We start from the raw sequence: 13,197 nt of genomic DNA on the forward strand, positions 1-13,197 counted from the left end.
TGACCAAAAGCAATGGCGTTGCATTTCATTGATGAAAAAGGCAAACAGAGTTCACACAACACAGCAACGCCACACGCTAGAAGACTAGGAACTCGACCTTCAGAGAACAACAACACTTTACACTTGAGTTCAAGTTGGGAACTATTCAAACATGCAATATAAAACATACATTATTGATCATGGATACATGTCTGGAGAGTGTCCTATGCATGGCGGCAGTTTTTCAGCAGATTTTTTCCCCTGCAAATGTACATTTTTTCGCAGGCTAGATTTCCCCTTTGCTCCTCAAGCAATCCACCGTGTCCCTGACAGTTTTGTCGAATGGGGTGAAACGAACACCCAAATCGATCAGTTTCTTGGACGGAGCCTTCGATCTCACCACCCAGCCCTGTTTGTCCTCCTGGATCCTGAAGCGAAAAGAACAAATGGCAACATCAGAACGCTGCATCTGATGGAGAGACCGTCGATGTTGCCAGTAGATGTATCACCTGTGAACCGGGAATTCGGGGCAAAGGTTAGCAAGTTCATCGTGGAAATCGACGAGGCGTACGGCGGACTCCATGCACAGGTGGCGTCCCTGCGCCGACGGGCTCTCATAGAGCACCACCAGAGATTGTGCCACATCTCTGACATCAACGCAGCCGATGAAGAAGAGTTCCATGTCAAGCTTCTGGCCTGCGTAGTGCGTAATGTAATTTGCAGTTTTTATTTTATTTCTGAACAGGATAATTTGCGGCTTGCACTCTTGGAAGTTTTTCTGCGTTGCAACTCAGTAGCAGAAAGCAAAGTGCAGGAATTGCTACAGAGCAGAGCTGCAAGACTCTGCATGCTGTAATTGGCTGACCTTCAAGAAGCAGCATCAGCAGACGGAGACTGGCAGTAGCCACCGGGGTCAACGTCGGGCCCAGCACCAACCCCGGATTGAGCACAACCAGCTGCAGCCCTTCCTCTCGGACGAAATCCCACGCAGCCTTCTCCGCAAGCGTTTTGGAGACGTTGTACCAAAGCTGCAATTCAGACAGAGGGATTGCGCATCAGTGCTTTAGCTCTAGACTAGAAGTACCAGTACGTACGTATCTAAAGTTCTAAACAGGATCTTGCAATGCAAGCGTTAAGATGATTCACTTCACCTCGAGTTTCTTGAGGATCTCAGGGTCGGCCCAGGAGTCATCATCTATGACCTTGTCGGCAGGCCAGTCGGGGTTCGGACACATGGCCGTCTGCGAGGACACCATGACGACACGCTTGACGCCGCTGTCTTTGGCTGCGCGGAGGACGTTGAGCGCGCCGTTGACCGCCGGCAGCAGCAGCTCGTTCTGCGTCGACGGATCACGGAACAAGTTAGTTAAAATTTACGGCTGTGCAGTGCAGCGATGGAATGGAGCTCTGGGATCTGACTGGGCAAAGAAAAGTTGCCTCGGGGTCTTGTGCGGGCTGCAGTATCACGGGGGAGGCCAGGTGGAAGACGCCGTGGACGCCCTCGATCGCCGGCCGGACGGACGCGGGGTCGAGGAGGTCCATCTGGAACAGCCGGAGCCGCGTGGCCGCGCCATCGAGAGCCTGCAGGTGCTTCGTCTCGCCCTCGTCCTCTGGAACATCAGTCCGATCAAACAATCTTTGCCTCGACTCGATTCGGTTACGGGGAGAGAGGAGGAGGAGAGGCACGTACGGAGGTTCTGGACGGTGGCGTGGACGGTGTAGCCGCGGTCGAGGAGGAGGCGGACGAGCCAGGAGCCGATGAAGCCGCTGCCGCCGGTGACGCAGACGAGCTCGCCGCCGCTGTCTCCGCCGGCCAAGGCCATCTCGCCGGTGCTCGCTACGCTACGCTACGATCCGCCCGTCTGCCGCTCACCTACTCGACACAAAAGACAAAACAAACGGTCAACTCGGCACTCCTTGGCTCCCTCCCTGTGAACTGAACTGTACTTACTACCCTCGCGTTTCCATTTAAACAGACTGGCGGTCGAACGTCACGCTAGATCGGCGTTTTTAAGTGTCGCAGCAAGGTTTCTGACATTTTTAAAAAGGATCAAAACGTGAAATCTTTTCGAAACGAATTTGTTCTGTAAATTCTTTACTAGCTCGGAACAGTGAATTTGTCCCTCAACTTGAAAGAAGCACAGCGGTTTGGGGGCGTTGACGCCCACGAGAGGGGAGGCGTGCTGTCAGGCCGTGACGCGGCCGCAACCAATGTGTCAATTCATCTGCGCCATTGTTATCTCGGGGAAGGATCCACGTCCACCCGCGTCGATAACCGCCATTAATTTCAGGTCGCTCTTGATGGTGCACGCCCAGGACAGGACACAGGACATGGCAAAAAACAAAAAGGACAGGACACAGGAGGCCACTCGGGCAGGATAAACACGTGACACGACCGCACCACAAAACTTCAGAGTCTTTTTTCTTTATATAAGGGAAGAGTTTTTCTTTTTCTTTTTTTAAGGGTCAAAAATTCGAAGTCTTGCGGCAAAGAGGCAGGAGTACGACCCGGGAAAACGCGTCACGAAATCGTGGGTGTTTTCTCTTTCACAGATAAATCAGAGAATGGTTTTTAATACTTGAACCTTACTTGAACCAAACCCAATGAGCTAGCTTGATACCTGAACCTAAACTAAACCCATGTGAGCTAGCTTACACCTAACCAAAACCAAACCTGCTAGAAATTATATCCAAACTGAACTAAACAAAGCCTTCAACTGGTGGGTTGAAACTGTTTACGGAAATAGGTTGAGAACTGTTTGACCACGGGAACGATGGTGTAATAGTTACAGAGGCAGGATTTGATAACTATGCATGTTGAGAGGGACCGAAAAGCACAAAATAAATATAAACCATGCACGGTTCATCTTCAAATCAGGAGCAAATAACTGATTTTAGGAAGGGTCAGGCCCCTGTTGGTCCCGCTATCTCTGTCACTGGTGGTGTGGATCAGACGCTCAAGCATACGTTTACCTTGCGCGCAGATACTGACAGCGATCCCGTGTGCTAATGCGCACACCGCTGTTGAGATGGGTTCACGGGATTTACGACTTGTTGCAGTCTGCAGTAAAGACTGAGTGAGCGACATTTCCTATTTAACGCTTAAGATGCCGTTGTTTCGCACAAGGAGCCGTCACATTAAAGCTATTAATATACATACACAGTTAGCGGTTTTGGGAACCTTTCTTTCTTTTTTCTTCACTTGCTTTTGTTTTTTTTACTTCTTTTAATGTCAGAGTGTAGAAAATGTTCAAAATTGCAAAATGCTGATGGTTTTCAAAAAATGTTCTCAAATTTAAAATATTATAACTTTTAAAACTATATATATATATACATAATATGTATATATATAGTAATACTATTCATCACACAGGGTGCGGAATGAGTTATTCTGCACCCGAGTAATCTTACGATTATTTTATGAATAAATTTTATTTTATATACAAATAGTTACATGCATATTGTTTCATTACGTAAAATTTAATTAAGAAAACAAAAATATAGGTCATAAGACTAGAAAAATTATATTTTATGCATATTTCACACTATGTTTTTACGTTCGTAAGTTTAGATAGTGTAATTGTTTTTATGGCGATTTAATATTTTATTACGTTCTCTTATTAGGTATAAAGTAAGAAAAAAATCACGAAACATAAAAGTAAAAATACTATGCAGTGATGATATAGTAGAGAATGATGAATAATAACTATTCCTCATTCAGGATGACGAATAACGCGACCCTAGGAAGAATGACTTGTTACAAGACAATCAGGCTCGCTCGCTATGGACGGACCTAGTCGGGGAGGATGCTATGTGCGAAACAATGACTATTTGAAGCTAAATAACTATTTGATACAATTAATGTCAAATAGGAGCACTCAGGGTTGGCAACGTGGTAGAAAGGAGAGGCAATGGAGGGATGGGTTAAGCCTGTGTGCATGCTATCACGGTATGTGCTCCCTCTGTCCCTTAATATAGGACGTTGTTGAATTTGAAGTATAAAACATCTTATATTATAGAAGAGGTAGTATATATTTGGGCCAATTTTTATGGGTCGGACTCTTGGGCCGGACTCTTATTATTATTGGAATCCAGACAGATCACGCGATGTTGTATTCAAGACAAACTCTTTCGAAGACTTGGCGTGTGATACGTCTCCAACGTATCTATAATTTTTTATGGTTTCATGCTATTATGTTATCAACTTTGAATGTTTTACATGCATGAATATGCTATTTTATATCATTTTTGGGACTAACCTATTAACTCAGAGTCCAGTGTCAGCTTCTGTTTTTTTTTTCCGTGTTTTTGACCTTTTTCAGAAAAGAATATTAAACGGAGTCCAAACGAAATAAAACCTGCGGGATGATTTTTTCCATAACAGAAGATACGCAGATGACTTGAGAACCAAGGCAGGAGACCTCGTGGGGAGGTCACAAGCCCCTAGGCGCGCCATAGGGGGGCCCCTAGGTAATTCTCTCACTTGAACAGAATCATGTAGGTGTCCTGATCCAATTGTGCGCCGCTAAGGTCTCTGAGCTTGGACACTAGGATACATGTGGCTATCCACTTTCTAAGGTGGTTGTAGACCTGGGTCGGGGTGACATTTTGTCCAGAAAACGCGAACAACTACTTGGCAACAAAGTTCGAATGCACCTCCTTGAAGCCTTTGTTAGTCCTTACTCCATTATCTATGATCTCACACATCTTGTTAAACACAAATGTTGACATGAACAACTGTCATTTCATCGAGTCCCCCCTCCTAGACATATTTTCCGTCCTAACCTTGATGCTTATGCAACATGTAGCAACATTTGTTGGAAATATGCCCTAGAGGCAATAATAAATTAGTTATTATTATATTTCTTTGTTCATAATAATCGTTTATTATCCATGCTATAATTGTATTGATTGGAAATTGACCGAGGAGTCACTCGGGTCATGTCTACATAGTTCTCGAACCCGCAGGGTCTGCACACTTAAGGTTCGACGTTGTTTTATACGTATTTGAGTTATATGGTTGGTTACCGAATGTTGTTCGAAGTCCCGGATGAGATCACAGACGTCACGAGGGTTTCCGGAATGGTCCGGAAACGAAGATTGATATATAGGATGACTTCATTTGGTTACCGGAAGGTTTTCGGGCATTACCGGTAATGTACAGAGAATGACGAATGGGTTCCGGATCTTCACCGGGAGGGGGGACCACCCACCCGGGAGGGCTCAAGGACCTTGGGGGTGGCGCACCAAGTAGGTGGGGCCAGCCCAATGCTGTCTTGCGCAAGAGAGAAAGAAAAACCAAAAGAAGAGAAAAAAAAGGAAAGGTGGGAAAGAAGAGAAGGACTCCTCCTTCCAATCCTAGTTGGACTAGGATTGGAGGAGGAATCCTCCTCCCCTCGGTGGCGCAGCCCTTGGGGCTCCTTGAGCCTCAAGGCAAGCCTCCCCTTCCCTCCTCCTATATATATGGAGCTATTAGGGCTGATTTGAGACAACTTTTGCCACGGCAACCCGACCACATACCTCCACGGTTTTCCCTCTAGATCGCGTTTCTGCGGAGCTCGGGCGGAGCCCTGGTGAGATTAGATCACCACCAACCTCCGGAGCGCCGTCACGCTGCCGGAGAACTCATCTACCTCTCCGTCTCTCTTGCTGGATCAAGAAGGCCGAGATCATCGTCGAGCTGTACGTGTGCTGAACGCGGAGGTGTCGTCGTTCGGCACTAGATCGGAGCGGATCGCGGGACGGATCGCGGGACAGTTCGTGGGACGGTTCGCGGGGCGGATCGAGGGACGTGAGGACGTTCCACTACATCAACCGTGTTTCTTAACGCTTCTGCTGTGCGATCTACAAGGGTACATAGATCGGAAATCCCCTCTCGTAGATGGACATCACCATGATAGGTCTTCGTGCGCGTAGGAATTTTTTTGTTTCCGAGGCGACGTTCCCCAACAGTGGCATCATGAGCTAGGTTCATGCGTAGATGTCTTCTCGAGTAGAACACAAAAGTTTTTGTGGGCGGTGATGTGCGTTTTGCTGCCCTCCTTAGTCTTTTCTTGATTCCGCGGTATTGTTGGATCGAAGCGGCTCGGACCGACATTACTCGTGCGCTTACGAGAGACTGGTTTCATCGCTACGAGTAACTCCGTTGCTCAAAGATGACCGGTGAGTGTCGGTTTCTCCAACTTTAGTTGAATCGAAATTGACCGAGGAGGTCCTTGGATGAGGTTAAATAGCAATTCATATATCTCCGTTGTGGTGTTTGCGTAAGTAAGATGCGATCCTACTAGATACCCATGGTCACCACGTAAAACATGCAACAACAATTAGAGGACGTCTAACTTGTTTTTGCAGGGTATGCTTGTGATGTGATATGGCCAATGATGAGATGATCATGTTGTAATAGATAATATCGACTTGCACGTCGATGGTACGGCAACCGGCAGGAGCCATAGGGTTGTCTTTAAACTAACGTTTGTGCTTGCAGATGCGTTTACTATTTTGCTAGGATGTAGCTTTAGTAGTAATAGCATGAGTAGCACGACAACCCCGATGGCGACACTTTGATGGAGATCATGATGATGGAGATCATGGTGTGGCGCCGGTGACAAGAAGATCGTGCCGGTGCTTTGGTGATGGAGATCAAGAAGCACATGATGATGGCCATATCATGTCACTTATGAATTGCATGTGATGTTAATCCTTTTATGCACCTTATTTTGCTTAGAACGACGGTAGCATTATGAGGTGATCTCTCACTAAAATTTCAAGACGAAATTGTGTTCTCCCCGACTGTGCACCGTTGCTACAGTTCGTCGTTTCGAGACACCACGTGATGATCGGGTGTGATAGACTCAACGTTCACATACAACGGGTGCAAAACAGTTGCGCACGCGGAACACTCGGGTTAAGCTTGACGAGCCTAGCATGTGCAGACATGGCCTCGGAACACATGAGACCGAAAGGTCGAGCATGAATCGTATAGTTGATATGATTAGCATAGACATGCTTACCACTCAAACTATTCTCGACTCACGTGATGATCGGACTTGAGATAGTGGATTTGGATCATGTACCACTCAAATGACTAGAGATATGTACTTTTTGAGTTGGAGTTCTTAAGTAATATGATTAATTGAACTAATTGTCATGAACATAGTCTAATGGTCTTTGCGAATTACGATGTAGCAAACTTTGCAGACTGAGTCTGTAAAACCGAGGATTGTCCTCGTTGCTGCGCAGAAGGCTTATGTCCATAATGCACCACTCGGTGTGCTGCACCTCGAGCGTCGCCTGTGGATGCTGTGAACATCCGACATACACGTTTCTGATGACTACACGATAGTTCAGTGCAAAATACTTAATGGCTTAGAAGCAAGGCGCCCAAAACGTTTTGAAACGTCACGGAACATAAGTGATGTTCTAAAAGAGATGAAATTGTGATTTCATGCTTGTGCCCTTGTTAAGAGGTACGAGACCTCCGACAAGATTCTTTGTCCACAAAGTAAAGGAGAAAAGCTCAATCGTTGAGCGTGTGCTCAGATTGTCTGAGTACGACAATCGCTTGAATCAAGTGGGAGTTAATCTTCCAAATGAGATAGTGATGGTTCTCCAAAGTCACTGCCACCAAGCTGTGAGAGCTTCGTGATGAACTATAACATATCAAGGATAGATACAATGATCCTTGAGCGATTCGCGATGTTTGACACTGCGAAAGTAGAAATCAAGAAGGAGCATCAATAGTTGATGGTTAGTAAAACCACTAAGTTTCAAGAAAGGCAAGGGCTAGAAGGGATACTTTGTGAAACGGCAAAACAGTTGCTGCACTAATGAAGAGACCCAAGATTAAACCCAAACCCGAGACTAAGTGCTTCTGTAATGAGGGGAACAGTCACTGAGGCGGAGTAACTCTAGATACTTGGTAGATAAGAAGGCTCGCAAAAGTCGAAAGAAGTATATTTGATATAAATGATGTTGATGTGTACTTTACTAGTACTCCTAGTAGCACGAGGGTATTGGATACCGGTTTGGTTGCTAAGCAATTAGTAACACGAAATGAAAGCTACGGCATAAACGGAGACTAGCTAAGGGCAAGGTGACGATACGTGTTGGAAGTGTTTCCAAGGTTGATATGATCAAACGTCGCACGCTCCCTCTACCATCGGGATTGGTGTTAAACCTAAATAATTGTTATTTGGTGCTTGTGTTAAGCATGAACATGATTGGATCGTGTTTATTGCAATACGATTATTCATTTAAAGAGAATAATGGTTACTCTATTATCTTGAATAATCACCTTCAATGGTTTATTGAATCTCGATCGTAGTGTTACACATGTTCATAATATTGGTGCCAAAAGATACGAGGTAATGATGATAGTACCACTTACTTGTGGAACTGCCGCTTGAGTCATGTTGGTATAAATTGCATGAAGAGGCTCCATGCTGATGGATCTTTATACTCACTTGTTTTTGAATCACTAGTGACATGCAAATCATACCACATGAGCAAGGCCTTGTTTTCATTGAGATGAAACAAGATAGTAACTTGTTGGAAGTGATACATTTTGATGTATGCAGTCCAATGGGTGCTGAGGCACGCAGTGGATATCATTATGTTCTTACTTCAATGACGATTTGAGTAGAAACAGGAGTATTTACTTAATGAATCACAAGTCTGAAATATTGAAAAGTTCAATTCCGTTTCAGAGTGAAGTTCGTCGTAACAAGAGGATAAACTGTCTACGATATGATCATAGAAATGAATATCTGAGTTACGAGTTTTGGTACGCAGTTAAGACAATGTGGAAATTGTTTCGCAGTTCATGCCACCTGGAACATCATAGTGTGATGATGTGTCTGAACGTCATAGCCACACACTATTTGGTATGGTGCATGCTATGATGTCTCTTATCGAAATACCACTATCGTTTATGGGTTAAGCATTAGAGACAACCGCATTCACTTTAAATAGGGCACCACGTATTTCCGTTGAGATGACACAGTATAGACTGAGGTTTAGAGAAATCTAAACTGTCGTTTCTTGAAAGTTTGGGGCTTCGACACTTATGTGAAAAAGTTTCAGTCTGATAAGCTCGAACCCAAAGCGGATAAATGCATCTTCATAGGATATCCAAAACAGTTGGGTACATCTCCTATCTCAGATCCGAAAGCAAAGTGTTTGTTTCTAGAAACGGATCCTTTCTCGAGGAAAGGTTTCTCTCGAAAGAATTGAGTGGGAGGGTAGTAGAACTTGATGAGGTTATTGAACCATCACTTCAACCAGTGTGTAGCAGGGCGCAGGAAGTTGTTCCTGTGGCGCCTACACCAATTGAAGTGAAAGCTGACGATGGTGATCATCGAGCATCGGATCAAGTTACTACAAGCCTCGTAGGTTGACAAGGTCGCGTACTACTACAGAGTGGTACGGTAACCCTGTCTTGGAGGTCATGTTGTTGAGCAACAGTGAACCTACGAGTTATGGAGAAAGCAATGGTGGGCCCGGATTCTGACAAATGGCTGGAAGCCATGAAATCCGAGAGAGGATCCATGTATGAAAACAAAGTGTAGACTTTGGAAGGACTACTTGATGGTCATAAGACTATTGAGTAAAGATGGATCTTTGAAAGGAAGACAGACGATGATGGTGATAAGTCACTATTAAGAAAAGCTCGACTTGTCGCAAAGATGTTTTCGACAAGATCAAACTGTTGACTATGATGAGTCTTTCTCACTCATAGCGATGCTAAAAGTCTGTTAGAATTATGTTAGTAGTTGCTGCATTATTTATGAAATATTGCACGTAGGATGTCAAAACATTGTTTCCTCGACGGTTTCCTTGAGCAAACATTGTATGTGATACAACCAGAAGGTTTTGTCGATCCTAAAGATACTAGCAAGTATGCAAGCTCCAGTGATCCTTTAATGGACTGGTGCAAGCATCTCGGAGTTGGAATATACACTTTGATGAGATGATCAAAGATTTTGGGTTTGTACATGGTTTATGAGAAACTTGTATTTCCAAAGAAGTGAGTGGGAGAACTATAGAATTTCTGATAAGTATATGTGGTTGACATATTGTGGATCAGAAGTAATGTAGAATTTATGTAAAGCATAGAAGGTTGTTTGAAAGGAGTTTTCAAAGGAATACCTGGATTACGCTACTTGAACGTTGAGCATCAAAGATCTATGGAGATAGATCGAAAGCGCTTAATGGAAGTTTCAACAAGATGCATGCCCTGACAATTTTTGAAGGAGTTCAAAATAGATCAGCAAAGAAGGAGTTCTTGGTTGCGTTGTAAAGGTGTGAATTTGAGTAAGACTCAAAACCCGACCACGGCAGAATAAAGAGAATAGACGAATGTCGTCTTCTATGCCTTAGCCCTAGAATCTAAAGTATGCCATGTTGTGTACCGCACCTGATGTTTGCCTTGACTCAAAGTCTGTTGAGAGGTACAGAGAGTGATCCATGATTGAATCACTAGCAGCGGTCAAAATTTATCCTTAGTAACTAATGGACTAAGGAATTTTTCTCGATTATGGAGGTGGTTAAAGAGTTCATCGTAAAGGGTTACGTTGATGCAAGCTTTGACACTAATCCAAATAACTATGAGTAGTGAAACGGATTCATATAGTACAGTAGATACTTGGAGCATTTCCGAATAGCACGTAGTAGCAGCATCTATAAGATGACATAAAGATTTGTAAAGAATGCACGGATCTGAAAGTTTCAGAACCGTTGACTAAAACCTCTCTCACGAGCAAGACGTGATCAGTCCCCATAACTATATGGGTGTTGGATTCGTTGGAATCACATGGTGATGTGAACTAGATTATTGACTCTAGTGCAAGTGGGCGACTGTTGGAAATATGCCCTAGAGACAATAATAAATTAGTTATTATTATATTTCTTAGTTCATGATAATCGTTTATTATCCATGGTATAATTGTATTGATTGGAAACACAATACTTGTGTGGATACATAGACAAAACACTGTCCCTAGTAAGCCTCTAGTTGACTAGCTCGTTGATCAAAGATGGTCAAGATTTCCTGGCCATAGGCAAGTGTTGTCACTTGATAACGGGATCACATCATTAGGAGAATCATGTGATGGACTAGACCCAAACTAATAGACGTAGCATGTTGATCGTGTCATTTTGTTGTTACTGTTTTCTCCGTGTCAAGTATTTGTTCCTATGACCATGAGATCATATAACCCACGGACACCGGAGGAATGCTTTGTGTGTATCAAACGTCGCAACGTAACTATGTGACTATAAAGATGCTCTACAGGTATCTCCGAAGGTGTTCGTTGAGTTAGTATGGATCGAGACTGGGATTTGTCACTCCGTGTGACGGAGAGGTATCTCGGGGCCCACTCGGTAATACAACATCACACACAAGCCTTGCAAGCAATGTGACTTAGTGTAAGTTACGGGATCTTGTATTACGGAACGAGTAAAGAGACTTGCCGGTGAACGAGATTGAAATAGGTATGCGGATACTGACGATCGAATCTCGGGCAAGTAACATACCGAAGGACAAAGGGAATGACATACGGGATTATATGAATCCTTGGCACTGAGGTTCAAAGATAAGATCTTCGTAGAATATGTAGGATCCAATATGGGCATCCAGGTCCCGCTATTGGATATTGACTGAGGAGTCACTTGGGTCATGTCTACATAGTTCTCGAACCCGCAGGGTCTGCACACTTAAGGTTCGACGTTGTTTTATGCGTATTTGAGTTATATGGTTGCTTACTGAATGTTGTTCGGAGTCCCGGATGAGATCCAGGACATCATGAGGAGCTCCGGAATGGTCCGGAGGTAAAGATTGATATATAGGAAGTCCTGTTTTGGTCATCGGAAAAGTTTCGGGCTCATCGGTAGTGTACCGGGAGTGCCGGGAGGGGTGCCGGGGACCATCGGGAGGGGTGTCACGCCCCAAGGGGTCTCATGGGCTATGGGAAGAGATAAACCAGCCCCTAGTGGGCTGGAATAAGTTCCCACTAAGGCCCATAAGGTTTGAGAAGGAAAAACACAAGGTGGAAAGAGTTTCCAAGTGGGAAGGTGGAATCCTACTCCAAGTAGGATTGGAGTAGGACTCCTCCACCTCCAATTTCGGCCAAACCTTTAGGTTTTGAGGCTGCCTCCTCCCCTCCCTCCCTCCTATATATAGTGGGGGTTTAGGGCTGATTTGAGACAACTTTTCCACGGCAGCCCGACCACATATCTCCACGGTTTCACCTCTAGATCGCGTTTCTACGGAGCTCGGGCGGAGCCCTGCTGAGACAAGATCATCACCAACCTCCGGAGCGCCGTCACGCTGCTGGAGAACTCTTCTACCTCTCCGTCTCTCTTGCTAGATCAAGAAGGCCGAGATCATCGTTGAGCTGTACGTGTGCGGAACGCGGAGGTGCCGTCCGTTCGGTACTAGATCGTGGGACTGATCGCGGGATTGTTCGCGGGGCGGATCGAGGGACGTGAGGACGTTCCACTACATCAACCGCGTTCACTAACGCTTCTGCTGTATGATCTACAAGGGTACGTAGATCACTCATCCCCTCTCGTAGATGGACATCACCATGATAGGTCTTCGTGCGCGTAGGAAATGTTTTGTTTCCCATGTGACGTTCTCCAACAGATGCGTGTTGGAAGTGTTTCCAAGGTTGATATGATCAAACGTCGCACGCTCCCTCTACCATCGGGATTGGTGTTAAACCTAAATAATTGTTATTTGGTGCTTGCGTTAAGCATGAACATGATTGGATCGTGTTTATTGCAATACGATTATTCATTTAAAGAGAATAATGGTTACTCTATTTGCTTGAATAATCACCTTCAATGGTTTATTGAATCTCGATCGTAGTGTTACACATGTTCATGATATTGGTGCCAAAAGATACGAGGTAATGATGATAGTACCACTTACTTGTGGCACTCCGCTTGAGTCATGTTGGTATGAATTGCATGAAGAGGCTCCATGCTGATGGATCTTTATACTCACTTGATTTTGAATCACTAGTGACATGCAAATCATACCACATGAGCAAGGCCTTGTTTTCATTGAGATGAAACAAGATAGTATCTTGTTGGAAGTGATACATTTTGATGTATGCAGTCCAATGGGTGTTGAGGCACGCAGTGGATATTATTATGTTCTTACTTCAATGACGATTTGAGTAGATACAAGAGTATTTACTTAATGAATCACAAAGT

The 13,197-nt window shown here is 44.5% G+C and overlaps 1 protein-coding gene across 1 annotated transcript; it reads right to left on the reverse strand.

The window, feature by feature from the left end:
* Positions 1-1,911, reverse strand: LOC123440578 (phenylacetaldehyde reductase-like). The gene is made up of 6 exons (XM_045117142.1): positions 1,670-1,911; positions 1,417-1,589; positions 1,131-1,316; positions 845-1,007; positions 489-675; positions 1-407 (listed from the first exon to the last, which is right to left on the reverse strand). Exons 1-6 carry the CDS (start codon positions 1,800-1,802, stop codon positions 266-268), a joined length of 984 nt encoding a protein of 327 aa, XP_044973077.1. The 5' UTR covers positions 1,803-1,911; the 3' UTR covers positions 1-265.
* Positions 1,912-13,197: the final 11,286 nt, after the last annotated feature.

This window comes from Hordeum vulgare, chromosome 3H (assembly GCF_904849725.1).
Source record: "Hordeum vulgare subsp. vulgare chromosome 3H, MorexV3_pseudomolecules_assembly, whole genome shotgun sequence".
In the NCBI taxonomy this organism is placed as follows: domain Eukaryota; kingdom Viridiplantae; phylum Streptophyta; class Magnoliopsida; order Poales; family Poaceae; genus Hordeum; species Hordeum vulgare.

What these genes read in the sequence shown, in the direction of transcription:
- LOC123440578 (XM_045117142.1), bottom strand. Translation starts at nt 1,802, where the DNA reads ATGGCCTTGGCCGGCGGAGACAGCGGCGGCGAGCTCGTCTGCGTCACC. An exon ending in CGCCACCGTCCAGAACCTCC is followed by an intron (nt 1,590 to 1,669) that starts GTACGTGCCTCT and finishes CTGATGTTCCAG; the next exon opens with AGGACGAGGGCGAGACGAAG. An exon ending in AGATCCTCAAGAAACTCGAG is followed by an intron (nt 1,008 to 1,130) that starts GTGAAGTGAATC and finishes TCTGAATTGCAG; the next exon opens with CTTTGGTACAACGTCTCCAA.